The sequence below is a fragment of the Notolabrus celidotus genome, unplaced genomic scaffold (genome assembly GCF_009762535.1).
Source record: "Notolabrus celidotus isolate fNotCel1 unplaced genomic scaffold, fNotCel1.pri scaffold_225_arrow_ctg1, whole genome shotgun sequence".
In the NCBI taxonomy this organism is placed as follows: domain Eukaryota; kingdom Metazoa; phylum Chordata; class Actinopteri; order Labriformes; family Labridae; genus Notolabrus; species Notolabrus celidotus.
The window spans coordinates 55,001-77,053 of NW_023260074.1; the positions used below are offsets into that span (position 1 = coordinate 55,001).

The 22,053-nt window shown below is 49.3% G+C and overlaps 1 protein-coding gene across 1 annotated transcript in view; it reads left to right on the plus strand.

Moving 5' to 3' along the window:
* Positions 1-22,053, plus strand: part of herc1 (HECT and RLD domain containing E3 ubiquitin protein ligase family member 1) — a gene marked incomplete at its 3' end in the record, with an annotated part of 63,602 nt that overhangs the window by 34,463 nt on the left and 7,086 nt on the right. The window contains exons 24-43 of the mRNA XM_034678766.1: positions 1,064-1,184; positions 1,269-1,320; positions 4,209-4,480; positions 4,674-4,889; positions 5,018-5,138; positions 5,376-5,613; positions 5,701-5,873; positions 8,406-8,561; positions 8,653-8,759; positions 8,839-8,949; positions 9,024-9,194; positions 10,328-10,567; positions 10,782-10,865; positions 12,331-12,890; positions 16,091-16,724; positions 17,135-17,408; positions 17,497-17,707; positions 17,806-17,972; positions 20,664-20,780; positions 20,940-21,198. Of these exons, the coding sequence (XP_034534657.1) occupies positions 1,064-1,184; positions 1,269-1,320; positions 4,209-4,480; positions 4,674-4,889; positions 5,018-5,138; positions 5,376-5,613; positions 5,701-5,873; positions 8,406-8,561; positions 8,653-8,759; positions 8,839-8,949; positions 9,024-9,194; positions 10,328-10,567; positions 10,782-10,865; positions 12,331-12,890; positions 16,091-16,724; positions 17,135-17,408; positions 17,497-17,707; positions 17,806-17,972; positions 20,664-20,780; positions 20,940-21,198 (4,284 nt within the window). The remainder of the gene's footprint in view (positions 1-1,063; positions 1,185-1,268; positions 1,321-4,208; positions 4,481-4,673; positions 4,890-5,017; positions 5,139-5,375; positions 5,614-5,700; positions 5,874-8,405; positions 8,562-8,652; positions 8,760-8,838; positions 8,950-9,023; positions 9,195-10,327; positions 10,568-10,781; positions 10,866-12,330; positions 12,891-16,090; positions 16,725-17,134; positions 17,409-17,496; positions 17,708-17,805; positions 17,973-20,663; positions 20,781-20,939; positions 21,199-22,053) is intronic.

Genomic DNA, 22,053 nt, shown 5'->3' on the forward strand with positions numbered 1-22,053 from the left:
ATCATGTACCTAAAGGACATCATGTACCTAAAGGACATCATGTACCTAAAGGACATCATGTACCTAAAGGACATCATGCACCTAAAGGACATCATGCACCTAAAGGACATCATGTACCTAAAGGACATCAGGTACCTAAAGGACATCATGCACCTAAAGGACATCATGTACCTAAAGGACATCATGCACCTAAAGGACATCATGTACCTAAAGGACATCAGGTACCTAAAGGACATCATGTACCTAAAGGACATCATGTACCTAAAGGACATCATGCACCTAAAGGACATCATGCACCTAAAGGACATCATGCACCTAAAGGACATCATGCACCTAAAGGACATCATGTACCTAAAGGACATCATGTACCTAAAGGACATCATGTACCTAAAGGACATCAGGTACCTAAAGGACATCATGCACCTAAAGGACATCATGCACCTAAAGGACATCATGTACCTAAAGGACATCATGTACCTAAAGGACATCAGGTACCTAAAGGACATCAGGTACCTAAAGGACATCATGTACCTAAAGGACATCATGTACCTAAAGGACATCATGTACCTAAAGGACATCAGGTACCTAAAGGACACATGCAGCATAGTGTAACACGGGGGTTCCCAAACTTTTCAGGCCACGCCCCCCAAAATAGAGGTGCCAAAGACCTGTGACCCCCACTGTCCCTCAAAGTAAATAAACAGTGCCTCATATTTCATTTAGCTGGTCTGCAAAACATGTATGACCTTACTGCTACTGATGCTTTTGTTGATTAACAAACTGTGCACAGATATATTCCAACTGACAGCTCCCTCTGTCTCTGATTGGTCGATTTTCTGCAGCCCGTGTAAATTCATCGCTCATGCACGAAGCGTCTTTTTGTTTATCTTCCATGTTTTTTTATTCTGCAGTGACAATGAATTAGGATTTATGGTGCAGACAGACTGAAGAAGCCTGATGTGTAAAGCAGCGACGTGTTGCAGCTGCAGTCTGTGGAGTTAAAGGAGTTAAAGCTCAGGTTGTTGATACGACGTCTCAAAGCTGTTCTTCATTCTGTCTGCAGGAGCGAGAGTCTGAGCGCAGAGAGCCGCTCAGTACAGAGCAGCCCGAGCTACAGACTGATGAAGTCCAGGAGCGAGTCTGACCTGTCCCAACCTGAGTCAGACGAAGAGGGCTACACTTTGGTAAGCTCTCTCTCTCTCTCTCCCTCCCTCTCTCTCTCTCCCTCTCTCTCATCTTGAAACTAAACGTCTTGTTTCCTGTCTCAGAGCGGCAGGAGGAACGTGGACCTGGACTTGGCGTTCTCCCATAAGAAGCGAGGTAACTATCAGAGGCGTGTGAGTGAGCGTACAGAGGGAGGATGATTCAGGATGTTGGTGGTCATCAGTCATGTGTTCCTCTTGTCTCTCTGTCTCTCGATGTGTGCCGATAGTTTATTTGCTTCTTTTGGGGCAGTTGAGCCCCAAACGCAAGAGGAGCTCCAAGCAAGTAAACGATGGCATGTTTCTTCCTCTTGTTAGATCATTCCTCCATAACTGCCCCTCCACCTCTCCTCCTCCTCCATCCATCCGTCATGGAGAGGGCCTTATTTTAAACTTCAGATACTTTCTGCTCTCTGAGGTGGAGACGATGAGTCGATCACACAAACATCAGATGATTCCTCTGCTGTTTGTTGAGCGATGATGGCTCCTGACTGCTGAAGAGTCCCCAAAGAGATTCATTAAAGGCTGTTTCAGAGCCCTCTCACACCTGGTGGAAACATCCCTGCTGAGTGATTGGATCCCAGGGGGACAGCTGTGAGTTCAGAGAGCATTTAAAGAAACTCACTGATTCACAAATATGTGACGCACGCTCAAATCAGAGAACGAGCTGACGCGGGGGAGCGAACACGGACAGAAACTACCACAACATTTTGACCCTTTCTAGATCATGACGCTTAACGTTCCTCTCTGTTTGAGATCTGCTCGACTCCTCAGAGACACCTCTGTGTCCTCGCTCTTATCAATCAATCAAGCTTTATTATACAGCACCTGTCATACAAATCTAATGCAATTCAAAGAGCTTTACAGAGACTGAAAACAAGAAATATTAAAGGTGACATATCCTGCAGAATGGACTCTTTAATGGTTCTCTCCCTGAAATCTGTGTCCCTGTCTACAAACCCCCTGAACAGTCAAAGACTCCATTCTGCCCCTGTTCTGATTTCTCCACCTTTCTGTAAATGTGTGCTGAAACCAGCCGTTTCAGTTTTCAGTGTTTTTCATACGTCACAACGCCATCCGGTCTGTAACAGGAAGTCAGAGCTCGGAGCTTGTTCAGCCCATAGACTGTATAAAATACAACTCAACCCCTCCTCCGTTTTTCATTCCCTGCACACATGTGTGCTAACAAGGAGCTTAGGAGGGAGGCATGCTAGTTGTAGGCTGTCTTAATAAACACAAAGGTCGCTTTGACTCCCCACGTCTGCAGATTTGAAGATCTAGTGGAGGATTTTTAGTTTTCATGGAAAAGTGCTAGCGCTAGTTAGCATAGCCACATAGCTACATGTTGGTAGCCGTGTACCAAGACACACGTCGACATGCTGACAAATAAAACAACAAGAAACACTAAATCTGTGACCAATGGTTCAGAAAGGTCCTGCTGCAGGCGCCTCTCCGTCAGGATCAGATTCTGGATCAGATTCAGAGGGTTGAAGTAACGCGGGTCTGTGAGCAGCCGTGTATATTCAGCCAACATGTAAACATTAGATCAACGTGCTGGACGGCCGAGGCCACACCCACTTCCTGAGGGGGCGTGGTCAGAGAGTTCATTCTCATTTAAAGGCACAGACACAGAAAACAGCCTGTTCTGAGCAGGGCTGAAAAAGAGGGGTTTACAGGCAGACCAGAATCTGATTTCAAAGTGTTTTTATGAGCATAAACTTTAAAGACATGTTTTGGGGACCTCTTAGACCAATATATGTTGATGAAAAAAGTGTGATATGTCACCTTTAAGAACAGAAATGGATTTTTAAATAGAGACCGAAAACAGTAATATGTAATATGTGTAATTAAAGTCACAAGCGGCGATGAACGGGCCCTCGCACACCTGCAACTGCCGCCTACGTGAGCCACCGCCACACGTAAACCACTGCCTGATATTTGCCACCACATGATGTTAGAGCAAGATCTGAGAGTATATACTGCCTGTGTCCCTACATGACAGTCTGCCACTCCCACAATTTGAGTCTGAAATCCAACTGAATTGGAGAAAAACTCTAGGTCACCTTTCAAAACCAGGTTACAAAGTGCTTTACATAAAACAGGCAGATCATAAAAACACACAAGTCAAGATAAAGAAATAAAACATATTTTAAAAGACATCAAATTCCCCTCAAAGAACTCTAAAGGAATACAATTATTTCAAAATATATTTCTTAAGATGGTTAAGGCAGATCATTTTTTCTGCAAGCTGCACACAGATCTCGTCCTAAAGATAAATCCTACGTTGCGGTCTTTATTTGCTTACATCAGCTGACTTTCTGTCTAAAGCATTAAACATGTGGATCATGAGAACACTTCTGGAATGCTTTCAAAGCAGAAGCCTGATCCGTTTTCACTCTGGAGAGACTCCCCTTGTGCTTTTATTCTGAAGGTTGTTCCAGCTGTTGTTTGGTAAAAGAAGTACCTCGTGTTGTCCTTTATGAGCGTGTGTCATGTAATACGTCGGCTGCAGGTGAGATGTGTTTATTATTTAAAGCATCAGGTTACAGGAAATATTTGATCTCAGGTGTGAGGAACAAATATTGGAAACTGCGTCTTCAGTGCGCCTTCACCTGTCCTCAGAGCTGTCCACCTGAGACCGGCTCACTCGTGTTAACACCAGGTGTAAACAGGCCCTTCAGTTCTTACATGGAAGTATAGACCTGGTTCTCATTTCACCTCTCAGCTGCAGCATCTCCTCCTCTGAGAGCTCCCATCATAGATTACTCCATGAAGGCTTGTGCTGCATGAAGAATCAGCATTCAGCCATTTGAGGAAGTCTTCTGCAGTAACAACGCATCACACTGCAAACCTCCAACGTGCTTAAAGCCACATCTATCAGCAGAGTCACGCTGTGCATCCATGGATCTGAAAGGCTGCTGTCTCTCTCTCTCTCTCTCTCTCTCTCTCTCTCTCTCTCTCTCTCTCTCTCTCTCTCTCTCTCTCTCTCTCTCTTCCTGTCTTCAGGGTTCCTCCACAGCTCTCCGGACTCCCTGGCCGAGTCCTGGTTCCGAGCCAAACTGAGCCGGCAGCGGAGCTACGGCTCGGCCCACTCCTACGAGGAGTCAGACCTGGACCTGAGCCGCTCGCTGGGCATCCACGCTCTCATCGACAACATGGTCAGCTTCATCAGCGGGGACGTGGGCCTCGCTCCGGCCTTCAAGGAGCCGGAGGAGAGCATGTCCACCAGCCCACAGGCGACCATCCTGGCCATGGAGCAGCAGCAGAGCCGGGCCGAGGTGAGGGACTTAGTCCAAAGTGGCACATTGGAAGAGATTCATTGCATTGCACTTAAGGGGAGAAAGATGCTGACATATCCACATCCTGCTCCAGAGTTGAATAAAGTCTGAGCGCATGCTTGGTCAGCTCTGTCTGCAAGGTGACGAGCACCATTGAATCCTTGTTAAATGCTGGTTGGTGTTGAATCTGCAGCTCCGGTTGGAGGCGCTCCATCAGATCGTGGTGCTGATCTCCGGCATGGAGGAGAAGGGCAGTCAGCCCGGGAACGCAGATCGATCCAGCGGTGCCTTCCAATCCTCCTCCCTGCTGACCTCCGTCAGGCTGCAGTTCCTGGCCGGGTGCTTCGGCCTCGGCACGGTGGGCACCGGAGGGCTGAAGAGAGAGAGCGTGCAGCTACATCACTATCAGGTACGAGGCTCGCCTGCTGAAGGAATGTCTACATCTGTGAGGTTTGGTGTAAACACACACCGATGATCAGAATACGGTACACAGGAAGTGCTCTTTAGTAAAGCGTGTGTGTGTGTGTTTTTCTGCAGGATGGTGTGAAAGCAGCGAAGAGGAGCATCCAGATGGAAATCCAGACTGCCGTGCATAAGATCTACCAGCAGCTGTCTGTCACTCTGGAGAGGGCTCTGCAGGCCAACAAGCACCACATAGGTAACAAGGAGCTCTGATACCAGCTGAGTGCTGATCCAGGTCACAGAGTTCCTTCTAGAACATGTCTGACATCCATCATGCTGAGACAGAAACTTGGCAGCCGGTGGAGAACGTATGTGAAGCTGTGATCTGTACACTTTGTTCAGAGTGAGCAGCTCAGGAGTCAAAGCAGGACCACTTAGGAACAGGTTGAGTCAGCTGAAGTCTGATCTGCTCTCTGTCCCCTCTCTGCTTCAGAAGCCCAGCAGCGCCTCCTGCTGGTGACGGTGTTTGCTCTGAGCGTGCGGTACCAGCCCGTGGACGTGTCTCTGGCCATCTCCAGCGGCCTGCTCAACGTTCTGTCCCAGCTCTGCGGCACAGAGACCATGCTGGGCCAGCCGCTCCAGCTGCTGCAGAAACCCGGCGTGTCTCAGCTCAGCACCGCCCTCAAGGTGGCGTCCACCCGCCTGCTGCAGATCCTCGCCATCAGCACGGGGTGAGAGCTTTAAGAGCTTTGAATCAGGGCTTCATGAAACACGCAAAGAGCAGAAAGAGAATAAAACTGTCTCCTTTTGAATTTCAGGACGTATGCAGACAAGCTGAGTCCAAAGGTGGTCCAGTCTCTGCTGGACCTGCTCTGCAGCCAGCTGAAGAACCTGCTGTCTCAGGCCGGGGTCAGTCTGCTCTCTCCTGGGAAAGACCCCGAGGACAACAAACAGGAGGACAGCGCCGACTCTGAGAAGAAAGACTTCAGAGGTGACTCAGCGTTAGGATTAGTCCACACCAAGGTTTCTAAATACATCCTGATCCCTCCGGAGGGGTTTATGAATATTTCTCTGTCCTCACGACGACACAGACACTCGGGGTGTAAAGATTCTTTTTAACAACCATTCCATTCGTATCATGATTCGTGGTTTCCGATACGATTAAAGGACGATATCGCTTCATTTAGAACGATACGATCCGAACCATTCAGTGACTTTTATCCAAAAATTCATCCTGTGTGACTGTGAGATAAATCCCTTGATACAGGACAGTCCTAGAGTCCTGATGTTTCTGGTTAGGTATAAATTAATGATGGATATAAACAAACAAGTAAACAACAAATCATGAGCTCTGTTGTCCTCGTCTCTGTCTGAATGAGGCCTGAGGCTTCTGCAGAGCTGATGTCACCCTGATGAACGCTGTAAGAGGCGCCTGGATGGGCGGCGTTGCCCATGGCGCCTTAGTAGGTGGTTGGATAGATTGTGGTGTTGCCGTAGTAACTTTACTTGACCTTTACATATCCTACAAACAGAGAGCGACTTCTTTAGAACATCTCCATCTTATAAAAAGCTCAAAGTGTTTCCACACACTGGACCGACATGGTGACTTCATCATTTCCTCGCTCACCGGCTTCTAGTGTTGTAGGATTCAAGACCGGTCTTGGTCTCAAGACCCTTTTTTAAGGTCTCGGTCTCGTCTAGGCGAACTCAGTATTTTATATCAAGACCAGTCGAGACCACCACTGATGGTCTCTGTGTCCCTGTCATTACTCTGATAAGAAAGAACCCCTCCCCCAAACAGAAGGGTTTATTTTGTTTATTCTCAGAATGATTTTTTACTGATCTATATGGTCTAGTCTCGGTCTAGCCCTGCCTTGGTCTTGGTCTTGACTCAGTCTCGACCCCTAAATGTCTTGGTCTTGACTCGGTCTGGATCCCTAAATGTCTTGGTCTTGACTTGGTCTTGATCCCTAAATGTCTTGGTCTTGACTTGGTCTCGACCCCTAAATGTCTTGGTCTTGACTTGGTCTCGACCCCTAAATGTCTTGGTCTTGACTTGGTCTCGACCCCTAAATGTCTTGGTCTTGACTTGGTCTCGACCCCTAAATGTCTTGGTCTTGACTTGGTCTCGACCCCTAAATGTCTTGGTCTTGACTTGGTCTGGATCCCTAAATGTCTTGGTCTTGACTTGGTCTGGATCCCTAAATGTCTTGGTCTGGATCCCTAAATGTCTTGGTCTTGACTTGGTCTCGACCCCTAAATGTCTTGGTCTTGACTTGGTCTGGATCCCTAAATGTCTTGGTCTTGACTTGGTCTGGATCCCTAAATGTCTTGGTCTGGATCCCTAAATGTCTTGGTCTTGACTTGGTCTCGACCCCTAAATGTCTTGGTCTTGACTTGGTCTCGACCCCTAAATGTCTTGGTCTTGACTTGGTCTCGACCCCTAAATGTCTTGGTCTTGACTTGGTCTCGACCCCTAAATGTCTTGGTCTTGACTTGGTCTCGACCCCTAAATGTCTTGGTCTTGACTTGGTCTCGACCCCTAAATGTCTTGGTCTTGACTTGGTCTGGATCCCTAAATGTCTTGGTCTTGACTTGGTCTGGATCCCTAAATGTCTTGGTCTTGACTCGGTCTGGATCCCTAACTGTCTTGGTTTTAGAAGAACATCAAGGACCTTCTCTTTATCTCACCGGTCGTAGCAGAATGACCGTTTAACTGTTTACTTTCCATCCATCCATTTTCTTCCACTTATCCGGGGTCGGGTCTCGGGGGTAGCAGTCCAAGCAAATTGACCCAGTCATCCCTCTCCCCAGCAACACCTTCCAGCTCCTCCTGGGGAATCCTGAGGTGATCCTAGACCAGGCGGGAGATATAATCCCTCCACCGCGTTCTGGATGTGCCTGGAAAACCTCTAAAGGGAGGCGTCCGGGTGGGGTCCTTATCAGACACCCGAACCACCTCAGCTGACTCCTTTCGACGTGAAGGAGCAGCGGCTCTACTCCGAGCTCCTGACCCTCTCTCTGAGGCTGAGCCCAGACCCCCTTCAGAGGAAGCTCACTTCAGCCGCTTGTATCTGAGATCTTATCCTTTCAGTCATGACCCACAGCTCGTGATCACAGGTGAGGGTTGGAACGTAGAGCGACTGGTACATTGAAAGCTTTCCCTTCCGGCTCAGCTCCCTCTTCATCACGACGGTCTGATATACCGTCCACATCCCTGCTGACTCTGCACCAATCCCCCTGAGGATCTGACGCTCCCTCTTCCCCCCACTCACGAACAAGACCCCGAGATTCTTAAACTCCCCCACTTGGAGCAAAGTCTCGCTCCCCACCGAGAGAGAGAGCAATCCACGGTTTTCTGTTTACTTTCTTCAACTTCAAACAATCAAAGAATTGAAGTCCTGAGACGTTGCAGCTCTCTGAGCGATGTTCTTCTCCCGTGGTGAAGGAGAAAGAAGGTTTGCATGATCTTGAGTATTCAGGGTGATCGTATTCATTGATTGGTTATTCCTCTTGTTTCCAGCTCTGATCCGAAAGCAGCACACCGCCGAGCTCCACCTGGGAGACTTCCTGGTCTTCCTCAGGAGAGTCGTGTCCTCTAAAGCCATCCAGTCCAAGATGGCCTCCCCTAAATGGACCGAGGTGCTGCTGAACATCGCGGCACAGAAGTGCTGCTCAGGTAAACGGCTCGGGGATGTTTGATTGGCGATGTTTGATAGTTGATCTTGTAGAGAGACGGCCGGTTTGATCTGTGGGTGGTTTTTTCGTAGGGGTCCCTCTGGTGGGGAACCTGAGAACTCGTCTGCTGGCTCTTCACGTTCTGGAGGCCGTCCTGCCCGCCTGTGAAGCCAACATGGAGGATGATCAGATGACACAGGTATGCACCTCTCTCTCTTCTTCTCTCCTGTCTTTGAGAACACTGGCTCAGTCTCACAGCGGACTGGTTTCTTCTTCAGGTGGTGGAGCGGCTCTTCTCGCTGCTCTCTGACTGCATGTGGGAAGCTCCCATCGCTCAGGCCAAACACTCGATCCAGATCAAAGAGAAGGTGCAGGAGCTCAAACTCCAGGTGTGACTCCATCCTTCACTCTCCACCTGTGCGTCCGTGTCGTTCCTGTGACTGACGCTTTGTTTTCTCCGCAGGGAGAGGCAGAGGAGGAGGACGAGAACCTCCCCATCCAGGAGGTGTCCTTTGACCCGGAGAAGGCTCAGTGCTGCGTGGTGGAGAACGGGCAGGGACTGACTCACGGCAGCGGGGGGAAAGGCTACGGCCTGGCCTCCACGGGGATCTCCTCCGGCTGCTACCAGTGGAAGGTAAACTGTTTTATCATGACTACTTCACACACGGTACAAAACCAGACCATCAGGGACTCTGTAGAGAAGCTTCCTCCATTACTGATCATTAACCTTCATTGATGATGTAACACATGATGGCAGCAGCAAAATGAACTCAGCAGTCTACAGAAACATTTTGTCTGACAATTTAAAGAAAGATGCAACCAAACTGATAAGGAGATCCTTCTTCATGCAGCAAGATAATGACCCCAAACACACTGCATGAACAACAGAGGAGTTCGTCAGGGGGAGGAAGTGGAAGCTTTTAGACTGTCCAAGTCAATCTCCAGATTTAACCCCTATAGAGCATGCATTTTACCTGCTGAAGAGGAGACTGAAGGGAGTAACCCCCCAAAACAAACAGCAGCTGAAAGAGGCTGCAGGGAAAGCCTGGAGAAGCATCACCAAAGAAGAATGCAAAAGTTTGGTGATGTCAATGGATCACAGGCTTGATGCAGTTATTGCAAGAAAAGGATTTGCAACAAAATCTGAAGTCTTATTCACTTTAATGTATTTGAAGTGTTTCTGTTCCAATAGTTTTGCTCACCTAAAAATGTGATGATCCTTTATAAATGATGCTATCTTCTAAGTTGTGTATCAGATCCAGATACCTGGAAATAAAAGCTGACATGTTGATCTCTTGTCTCATGTTCATCTTTTGGTGTCAAACCCAAATGTTTCCAGTCTACAGCAAAAAGAAGGGAGTTGGCCTCACTGTTCCAATCCTTTTGGAGGGGACTGTATACCGTCTACCGCATATACCGTGCACCACTACCATGTCGTCAGTTTGCAGCATCATATGAAATGAATACAGCATCCATCAGTTTCCATTCACTGAACAAAACAAACGATACAGCTGTGGTTTCTCCATGCTGCCTGCCGCCACAGCGGTCAAAAACCACATGCCCTTCCAGGATCACATCCAATACCTTGACAAGTGATGCACCGAGTAAAGGAACCTCTTATCTTATATACCTGTGCTCTAAGCAGTAGGACAGAGACACCCAGTGTCACAGTAATAAAGGGTCTACAGCCAAACACATGAATATGGTCTTTACACTCTGTTTTTATCACCGTCTGAATGAAGTGTTCTCTTTCTGTTCCCGCTGCAGTTCTACATCGTGAAGGAGAACCGAGGGAACGAGGGAACGTGTGTAGGAGTATCTCGATGGCCGGTTCACGACTTCAACCACCGAACCACGTCGGACATGTGGCTGTACCGAGCGTACAGCGGAAACCTTTATCACAACGGGGAGCAGACTCTGACTCTCAGCAGCTTCACTCAGGGAGACTTCATCACCTGCGTCCTCGACATGGAGGCCAGAACCATCTCCTTCGGCAAGAACGGAGAGGTGAGAGACGCTAAGGGCTTAACCTGTTTTACACGTCGGGTACTGAAGGGAACAAAGTCACCTGATTCCTCAGCGGGACTCATTCTGTGATTGGAAAGAGTTCCCTCTGTGTGAGAGAGGACAAAAAGCACAGGAGCTAAACACAAATATATGATGACAGAGATTTGTTCCCCCTGAATCCACGACCAACACTTCACTGTTGTTTTATTTCCAGGAGCCAAAGTTAGCCTTTGAGGACGTCGATGCGACAGAGCTGTATCCCTGCGTGATGTTCTACAGCAGCAACCCCGGAGAGAAGGTAAGAAGATGAAGTGTTCCCCTGTCTAACAGGGAGAGGGAGAGTGTCAGCATTTAGCAAGTTACAGTGGCAAGGACAAAGTTCCTTTAACAGGCAGAAACCTCCAGCAGGACCAGACTCATGTTAGACACACATCTGAATCTGAGACCGTGTTGGAGAGAGGGATAGAGGGATAGATGATAGTGGGGAGACGGATAGTAGTAGTTGTAGCAGCTGGAGTCTGGACCACGTCCACAGCAGCAGAGATCCAGAGGAACCTACGAGACAAGGGAGCTCAGGGACTCCAGAAAGGTCTAAGAAAAGAGAGAAGAGAGGGAGACCAGAAGAAAGAAAAAGAGGAGAATAAATGGTGAAGGACAGGACAGAAGGAAAGGATGGGAGGAGAAAAGGAGACATAAAGGATGAAGAAACATGGAAAAAACAAAGAGAGAAAGAAAGAAAGAAAGAAAGAAAGAAAGAAAGAAAGAAAGAAAGAAAGAAAGAAAGAAAGGATGAATAACAGACCCCAAAAAAGGAATCTCCAGCAGAGATCCAGAGGAACCTACGAGACAAGGGAGCTCAGGGACTCCAGAAAAGTCTATGGTTAGTAACTTTAATGGGACAGGAAGAGTTAAAGTGAGAGACAGGCAGAGAGAGGAGAGAGAGGGAAAGACAGGATCCCAGTGTGTCAGTCTAAGCCTATAGCAGCATAACTAAGACCTGGTCCAAGCCTGATCCAGCTCTAACTATAAGCTTTATCAAAAAGGAAAGTTTGAAGCCTACTCTTAAAAGTAGAGAGGGTGTCTGCCTCCCGGACCCTGACTGGTAGATGATTCCAAAGGAGAGGGGCCTGATAACTGAAGGCTCTACCTCCCATACTACTTTTAGAGAGTGTAGGTAGGATGAGCAGGCCTGCATGTTGGGAGTGTAGAGTTCTAGAGGTTCACAACAAAGTCATCTTTTTTTTTTTTACAATCGATCATTCTGTCCTCACGTATGAATGAAGTTATGAAGCTGTGCTGCTGTGTCCCGTGCGTCAATGTACACGTCTTTGATGAAAGTGCTGCTCAGATGATGTTTTAAAGATCTTTCGGTTCTTGTATCTTCTAGGAGGAACTTTTTGATTCAGAGGTAAATTCTGTTTGTCGTCATGCCGACAGTCTTGGGATCCTTGTTGGGCTGGAGAAAGAGGGAGGGATGGTGTTAAAGAGGCAGAAGCATGTTTTTGGTGGCGTCAGATTTTAAGTGTTCCAGAGATCTGTAAAGAGGCTCAGCTGCTTCACTTCACATTTCATGTTGTTTTTCCACATGGACATTTCAGCCACCAGAAAGATCCTTCCTCCCCTTTGCTCTGGAGCATCCTCCCTCACAGCTTTGATTTCTAGAAGCTGCTGCAGCGCGGGGTTAAACTTCTTCCTGTGACTTCTCTCTGGACTCTGAAGATTTAAGGAATCTATCTACTGCATCCTTTCTGATTGTTTTCCAGGTTAAGATCTGTGACATGCAGATGAGGGGAACACCTCGAGACCTCCTGCCCGGCGACCCGGTCTGCAGCCCCATGGCCACCGTGCTGGCCGAGGCCACCACGCAGCTGATCCGGATCTTACACCGGACCGACCACTGGACCCACCGCATCAACAAGACCATGATCGAGCGGCTCCACAAGATCAAACCCTGCTTCAGGGACTCAGCCAGCGCGGCGGGTAGCGGCGGGGGCCAGAGGCTGAAAAAGAGCCGCTCGGTTCAGAGCCGAGAGGAGCACGACGCCCAGAGGGAGAGCCAGGACACGCCCACGAGGACGGAGGAGGAGCGCGGACGCCACGGACGGCAGCACGGTCTAGGGGAGCTGTCGGAGCACCACCTGAGGACGCTCTGCACGGAGGTGTGGCCGGTCCTGTCCATCATAGGGGGGGCGGACGCAGGCCTGCGTGTCGGAGGGAGATGTGTGCACAAGCAGACGGGGAGGCACGCCACTCTGCTGGGCGTGGTGAAGGAAGGAAGCACGTCCGCCAAGGTGCAGTGGGACGAGGCCGAGATCACCATCAGGTACTGTGCAGAGACTTTACTGTGACACCTTTTAGTCACCTCCCTTTGACGTCTTTGTTTCTGTTTATGCTGCGATGTTTGTTAGTCACCACAATGTAAGCTGTCTCCACACGGAGCGCTGCAGAGTCTCCACACGGAGCGCTGCAGAGTCCCCACACGGAGCGCTGCAGAGTCTCCACACAGAGCGCTGCAGAGTCCCCACACGGAGCGCTGCAGAGTCCCCACACGGAGCGCTGCAGAGTCCCCACACGGAGCGCTGCAGAGTCTCCACACGGAGCGCTGCAGAGTCTCCACACGGAGCGCTGCAGAGTCCCCACACGGAGCGCTGCAGAGTCCCCACACGGAGCGCTGCAGAGTCCCCACACGGAGCGCTGCAGAGTCTCCACACGGAGCGCTGCAGAGTCCCCACACGGAGCGCTGCAGAGTCCCCACATGGAGCGCTGCAGAGTCCCCACACGGAGCGCTGCAGAGTCCCCACACGGAGCGCTGCAGAGTCTCCACACGGAGCGCTGCAGAGTCTCCACACGGAGCGCTGCAGAGTCTCCACACGGAGCGCTGCAGAGTCTCCACACGGAGCGCTGCAGAGTCTCCACACGGAGCGCTGCAGAGTCCCCACACGGAGCGCTGCAGAGTCTCCACACGGAGCGCTGCAGAGTCTCCACACGGAGCGCTGCAGAGTCCCCACACGGAGCGCTACAGAGTCTCCACACGGAGCGCTGCAGAGTCTCCACACGGAGCGCTGCAGAGTCTCCACACGGAGCGCTGCAGAGTCCCCACACGGAGCGCTGCAGAGTCTCCACACGGAGCGCTGCAGAGTCTCCACACGGAGCGCTGCAGAGTCCCCACACGGAGCGCTGCAGAGTCCCCACACGGAGCGCTGCAGAGTCCCCACACGGAGCGCTGCAGAGTCCCCACACGGAGCGCTGCAGAGTCTCCACACGGAGCGCTGCAGAGTCCCCACACGGAGCGCTGCAGAGTCCCCACACGGAGCGCTGCAGAGTCCCCACACGGAGCGCTGCAGAGTCCCCACACGGAGCGCTGCAGAGTCTCCACACGGAGCGCTGCAGAGTCTCCACACGGAGCGCTGCAGAGTCTCCACACGGAGCGCTGCAGAGTCTCCACACGGAGCGCTGCAGAGTCTCCACACGGAGCGCTGCAGAGTCCCCACACGGAGCGCTGCAGAGTCTCCACACGGAGCGCTGCAGAGTCTCCACACGGAGCGCTGCAGAGTCCCCACACGGAGCGCTACAGAGTCTCCACACGGAGCGCTGCAGAGTCTCCACACGGAGCGCTGCAGAGTCTCCACACGGAGCGCTGCAGAGTCTCCACACGGAGCGCTGCAGAGTCCCCACACGGAGCGCTGCAGAGTCTCCACACGGAGCGCTGCAGAGTCTCCACACGGAGCGCTGCAGAGTCCCCACACGGAGCGCTACAGAGTCTCCACACGGAGCGCTGCAGAGTCTCCACACGGAGCGCTGCAGAGTCTCCGCACGGAGTGCTGCAGAGTCTCCACACGGAGCGCTGCAGAGTCTCCACACGGAGCGCTGCAGAGTCCCCACACGGAGCGCTGCAGAGTCTCCACACAGAGCGCTGCAGAGTCCCCACACGGAGCGCTGCAGAGTCCCCACACGGAGCGTTGCAGAGTCTCCACACGGAGCACTGCAGAGTCCCCACACGGAGCGCTGCAGAGTCTCCACACGGAGCGCTGCAGAGTCCCCACACGGAGCGCTGCAGAGTCTCCACACGGAGCGCTGCAGAGTCCCCACACGGAGCACTGCAGAGTCCCCACACGGAGCGCTGCAGAGTCTCCACACGGAGCGCTGCAGAGTCTCCACACGGAGCGCTGCAGAGTCTCCACACGGAGCGCTGCAGAGTCTCCACACGGAGCGCTGCAGAGTCCCCACACGGAGCGCTGCAGAGTCTCCACACAGAGCGCTGCAGAGTCCCCACACGGAGCGCTGCAGAGTCCCCACACGGAGCGTTGCAGAGTCTCCACACGGAGCACTGCAGAGTCCCCACACGGAGCGCTGCAGAGTCTCCACACGGAGCGCTGCAGAGTCCCCACACGGAGCGCTGCAGAGTCTCCACACGGAGCGCTGCAGAGTCCCCACACGGAGCACTGCAGAGTCCCCACACGGAGCGCTGCAGAGTCTCCACACGGAGCGCTGCAGAGTCTCCACACGGAGCGCTGCAGAGTCTCCACACGGAGCGCTGCAGAGTCTCCACACGGAGCGCTGCAGAGTCCCCACACGGAGCGCTGCAGAGTCTCCACACGGAGCGCTGCAGAGTCTCCACACGGAGCTTGAGTGCATCCCTTCTTACTATCCGTCTGAAACCTTGTGAGTTTGTAGAAAGACCCAAACAGAAGAAAAGACGCTCAGATTTTGAGTTTGCATTAAAGAGGTCGACTTCCTCAGAGCTCCTAGTTTTGACACATCAGATTAAATCGGCCTCCCAATGAACAGGTATGATGACACTCCTTGTCTTAAGATAACAGGTGCATGAATGGCTTCATTACACGACTTGTTGGAGGTCTCGTCTTGACTTTAAGTACAGCATTAAAATGAGATGTTATCTGTAGCGCCACATTGGAGACACGGAGAGTTCTTTCTCCTTCATCATGCAGCTTTTAAAACACATGAAGTCTGAGTCAGCCCCAGCCTCAGAGCCGCTCTGCAGCCTCACGTCTGCACTTATTAGTTTTTAACTCCAGCTCTGCAGGGATTTGATCTTTGAGCGTGTGCAGACCTCTGAAGCTCAGCCTGCTCCTGCACATTTGAAACACGGTTTACTGTGGATAACTTCTGTGATCAGATCACTTTCAGGTCTTAACGGTGCTTTGCATGAATGTCTGTTTCCTGTACTAACGGTGTGTGTTGTCACGGTAACCAGTCAGAACATGTTTGTTTTTAAAGCTCAGATGAAGCTGAATGTTTCCCCCTCTCACGCTCTGCATCAGCCCGTTTCCTCACCTCTCTTTCTTTCCTTTGGTTCTCACTTCTTATCGACTCACCTTTTACTTCACTGTTGATCCATCGCTCTCTGCACGGCTGCATTAATCACGGCGCGGCACGTCTCTGTGCTCAAACATTCCATCTTTTTGTTCGTCTGGCATGCCGTGCTCTTTCTCTCCTGCCCTGTCCCTCACTTTGTGTTTCCTTCCCTTGTCTCCTTTCACTCTCCACTCCCTTCTATTAAAGCTTCCCAACTTTCTGGTCGCCTAGTGACACTCCCCTCTACAACCTGGAGCCCTGCGAGCCGCTGCCCTTCGACGTGGCTCGTTTCCGCGGCCTCACCGCCTCGCTGCTGTTGGACCTCACCTACCTCACCAGCATCCACGAGGAGACCGCCGCCAAGCTCAGCGCACGCCGTCACGAGAAGAAGCATCGTAACGCGGCGTCGACGGGACACGAGCCGACCGCCAACGAAGACAAAGCGGACAACGAGGGACACAACCGCAGCGAACACAAAGAGAACGCCGGAGCCTCGCCCGGAACCAACACCACGACCTCTGACCTCCGCGTGTCCCACAGTCTGGACGAGGTCAAAGCACACGTGGCGCCGAACTCCAAGTCAGAGAGCGAGATATCCTCCGTGGTCGGCGGAGGCAACGAGACTCTGTTCACCACGGCTCCTCACGCGCCGGCCGACGGGAGCAGGAAGAAAGGTCACGAGCACGCCGGCTCTCGCAGCCACGAGCACTCTCCCTCCTCCATCGCCACGCAGTCGGAGATCCACGCCGTGCAGCTGTCCTACCTTTACCTGGGCGCCATGAAGACGCTCAGCGCCCTGCTGAGCTGCAGCAAGTACGCCGAGCTGCTGCTCATACCGAAGGTACTGGTTCCTCCCGTCACACAGAGACTTTAATCTCCTCTCTGTTTATTCATTTCTGCACATCAGGGATGAAACTTAAAGCATTGATCTCTGGAAACAATCAAATACTCTTTCAACAGAACTAGTTTCTTCCTGACAAAGATGATTCCAGATGTGAGAGATGTGAGAGAGAAAGTTAAAATGTCAGGAGTTATAGTTTGAGTCTCAGCCTCTGACTCTCCTTGCATGAACACATTTCTGCAGCTCATAAAGTTGAATTGTTCCTTAATGTTTGACCCACCTCTGCTGTTTTGATGTCATACATGTTTGCACAACAACGCGGCACCGATTGGGCTGAATCCTAACACCAGAACATATCCTGATGAAACGTGATCTCCTCCATGCTGACTCCCTCTCTCCCTCTCATCCAGGTGTTACCTGAAGCGGCTCCCAGCGGACACAACGCCGATCTGAACACCAGCTCCAGCACCACCACGTCCGCCACCTCGCCTGTGTGCCAGGAGGAGGTGGAGATGCGGGCGGCTCTGCAGTTCCTCATGCGTCACATGGTGAAGCGGGCGGTGATGCGCTCCCCCATAAAGCGTGCTCTGGGCCTGGCGGACCTGGAGAGGGCTCAGGCCATGATCTACAAACTGGTGGTGAGCGGGCTGCTGGAGGAGCCGAACGGAGGAAAAACCAAGCCTGGTGAGATCATCCGGATGTATCCCGGGCGTGGTTACTCTCATCTGTGACGTCACCGATCAGTCACTAAACGGGTGTTGTTCTCCTTCAGGTGTGAGGACTGAACCAGAGGGGGAGGCGGAGGGGACAGAGGGGGAGCAGTTGGCTCAGACCCCCGTCACTACCAGCCCTTCAGCCTCCAGCACCACCTCCTTCATGAGCTCCTCTCTGGAGGACACCACCACAGCGACCACGCCGGTCACAGACACAGAGACGGTCCCCGCCTCGGAGTCCCCGGGGGTGATGCCCCTCAGCCTGCTCAGGTCAGAGCGCAGCTGAGTGTCCCGTCTCTGATGGTAACGATGAGCCTCGTTTTGATTTGATTGATTATTTGCGTGTTTCTGTTTGGTTTGAAAAACAGGCAAATGTTCTCCAGTTACCCGACCACCACCCTGGCCCCCAGCCGTCGAGCCCAGACCCCCCCGGTGTCCTCCCTGCCCACGTCTCCTTCAGACGAGGTGGGTCGCCGGCAGAGTCTCACCTCCCCGGACTCCCAGCCCAACAGACAGCAGAACAGAACTGGTACCTGTAAGTACGACCGAATATCTCACACCCACAGATCGGTGTTGTTCCGGTGTTTTGATTTGCTGACTGAATTAGGAACGGAAGAAGCCAAGTGAATGCAAAAATGCCTTCAGTCCTTCCACTGACCAGCAGGGGGCGACTCCTCTGATGGTTTATCAGTCTGTAGTAAATGTTCCTCCTCCTCCTCCTCACCGGATTTGTTCCCTCAGTAAACACTAACGAGTTCATGGTCTCAGTCTGTAGTTTCTTCTTCAACACAGCCTGATGTTCATTTAGTGACTGATGGTCAGAGTCACAGAGAGCAGGCCTTATCTATTCTACTGCTTTTATCTATCTTAACACTTCTATGTCTCTTCATCTGTTATTATAATCTCATCCTATCACTTTGATCTCATCCTATCACTTTGATCTCTTTCTATCACTTTGATCTCATTCTGTCACTTTAATCTCATTCTATTGCTTTGATCTCATTCTATTACTTTGATCTCATTCTATCACTTTGATCTCATTCTATTGCTTTGATCTCATTATGTCACTTTGAGCTCATTCTATCACTTTGATCTCTTTCTATCACTTTGATCTCATTCTGTCACTTTAATCTCATTCTATTACTTTGATCTCATTCTATCACTTTGATCTCATTCTATTGCTTTGATCTCATTCATCACTTTGATCTCATTGTATTGCTTTGATCTCATTCTATCACTTTGATCTCTTTCTATCACTTTGATCTCATTCTGTCACTTTAATCTCATTCTATTGCTTTGATCTCATTCTATTACTTTGATCTCATTCTATCACTTTGATCTCATTCTATTGCTTTGATCTCATTATGTCACTTTGAGCTCATTCTATCACTTTGATCTCTTTCTATCACTTTGATCTCATTCTGTCACTTTAATCTCATTCTATTACTTTGATCTCATTCTATCACTTTGATCTCATTCTATTGCTTTGATCTCATTCATCACTTTGATCTCATTGTATTGCTTTGATCTCATTCTATTACTTTGATCTCATTGTATTGCTTTGATCTCATTCTATTACTTTGATCTCATTCTATTACTTTGATCTCATTCTATCACTTTGATCTCATTCTATTGCTTTGATCTCATTCTATTGCTTTGATCTCATTATGTCACTTTGAGCTCATTCTATCACTTTGATCTCTTTCTATCACTTTGATCTCATTCTGTCACTTTATTCTCATTCTATTACTTTGATCTCATTCTATCACTGATCTCATTCTATCACTGATCTCATTCTATCACTTTGATCTCATTGTATTGCTTTGATCTCATTCTATTACTTTGATCTCATTGTATTGCTTTGATCTCATTCTATTACTTTGATCTCATTCTATTACTTTGATCTCATTCATCACTTTGATCTCATTGTATTGCTTTGATCTCATTCTATCACTTTGATCTCTTTCTATCACTTTGATCTCATTCTGTCACTTTAATCTCATTCTATTGCTTTGATCTCATTCTATTACTTTGATCTCATTCTATCACTTTGATCTCATTCTATTGCTTTGATCTCATTATGTCACTTTGAGCTCATTCTATCACTTTGATCTCTTTCTATCACTTTGATCTCATTCTGTCACTTTAATCTCATTCTATTACTTTGATCTCATTCTATCACTTTGATCTCATTCTATTGCTTTGATCTCATTCATCACTTTGATCTCATTGTATTGCTTTGATCTCATTCTATTACTTTGATCTCATTGTATTGCTTTGATCTCATTCTATTACTTTGATCTCATTCTATTACTTTGATCTCATTCTATCACTTTGATCTCATTCTATTGCTTTGATCTCATTCTATTGCTTTGATCTCATTATGTCACTTTGAGCTCATTCTATCACTTTGATCTCTTTCTATCACTTTGATCTCATTCTGTCACTTTATTCTCATTCTATTACTTTGATCTCATTCTATCACTGATCTCATTCTATTGCTTTGATCTCATCCTATCACTTTGATCTCATTGTATTGCTTTGATCTCATTCTATTACTTTGATCTCATTGTATTGCTTTGATCTCATTCTATTACTTTGATCTCATTCTATTACTTTGATCTCATTCTATCACTTTGATCTCATTCTATTGCTTTGATCTCATTCTATCACTTTGATCTCATTCTATTGCTTTGATCTCATTCTATTACTTTGATCTCATTCTATTACTTTGATCTCATTCTATTACTTTGATCTCATTCTATTACTTTGATCTCATTCTATCACTTTGATCTCATTCTATCACTTTGATCTCATTCTATTGCTTTGATCTCATTCTGTAACTTTGATCTCATTATGTCACTTTGATCTCTTTCTATCACTTTGATCTCATTCTGTCTCTTTGTTCGTGTCGAGTCTTCTTCAACATGTACTTTTATTAAATGTTCCCTTTTAGAGTCGAATAAAGAAAAGTGTTTACATCCTCACGACCAAATATGGTCACTTCTGTTTCCCCAGCCCTTCAACTCACAGGGGTCCAACAGGATATTTAGATCCATGTTTTATTGGATATAAAGAAGTGATGATTTGAACACTCTCAACACGACATTGTTTCTGCTCCATCCTGATTTGAAGTCTCTCTGCATCCAAAGTGTCTGAGACAAAGTCTGATATTCAAACATCACACACTCGTTCTAATTTAACCTGAGGTGTGTTTGTCCAACAGCTCTGTCAGACCCCAGCAGCAGACTGTCAACCTCTCCTCCTCCTCCCGCCATCGCCGTGCCGCTGTTAGAGATGGGCTTCTCTCTGCGCCAGATCACCAAAGCTCTGGAAGCCACCGGTCAGTCTCTGTCACGTTCCCCGTCCTCCCTCTGAATATATCTGACTGACTGCAGGGCCAGCTCTGATCCCTGTGGGACTCAGAGAGCTGGCAGACTGTAGACAGTGTGACCGCTGTTCCATCATGTATTGAAGTTCAGGTGTGATCGTGTTGTCTCAGGTGCTCGAGGAGAAGCGGACGCACAGAACATCACGGTGCTCGCCATGTGGATGATAGAACATCCCGGCACTGAGGACGAGCACGATGAACCTCACCCTCGAAGCGGCAGCGTCGGAGGAGGAGAGGCGCCGGACTCGTCCTGCCCCGGAGCGATGGCCTCTACTGGAGGGAAGTCCATGGACCGGAGCTCGTACCTGTGCTCACCCGGAGACATCGCCAGCGCTGACGCCTCCGAGATGGAGGAGGGCTTCAGCGAAAGGTACTGATGGAAAACGTTGGATTATATTCTGATTATAGCAGAAACAAAGAACCACATCATAAATACATCCATGAAGAAGAACATGTGGGGTCTTTGAAACTTCCTCCTCACGACGGATTTGTTAAAATGATGATGATTCATCTGAGCCAGGTGAGGTCAGACAGGAGTATATTTATTAGCTGCTTTTAGACCAGAAGTACCAGGAACTTCTACTGCCAGGAACTCAAATTGCACTACACCACTAGACCAGTAGAGGGCAGTAAGAAGGAGATGAAGGCCGTACAGCAAAGATGCAGAACTGAAGGAGACGAGCTCTCGATACGAAGGTGATTCAGAACGTCTGAAACGCTCGACTTAAAGCAAGAAGACAGATTTTAAACACACCGGTGTTTTGGTTTAAACAGCCACCCTGTTAACTGGAGACTCTCAGCCGGATGCATCCCTCAAACATCTTTAGACCATCATTTAAAGGTGACATATCCTGCAGAATGGACTCTTTAATGGTTCTCTCCCTGAAATCTGTGTCCCTGTCTACAAACCCCCTGAAAAGTCAAAGACTCCATTCTGCCCCTGTTCTGATTTCTCCACCTTTCTGTAAATGTGTGCTGAAACCAGCCGTTTCAGTTTTCAGTGTTTTTCATACGTCACAACGCCATCCGGTCTGTAACAGGAAGTCAGAGCTCGGAGCTTGTTCAGCCCATAGACTGTATAAAATACAACTCAACCCCTCCTCCGTTTTTCATTCCCTGCACACATGTGTGCTAACAAGGAGCTTAGGAGGGAGGCATGCTAGTTGTAGGCTGTCTTAATAAACACAAAGGTCGCTTTGACTCCCCACGTCTGCAGATTTGAAGA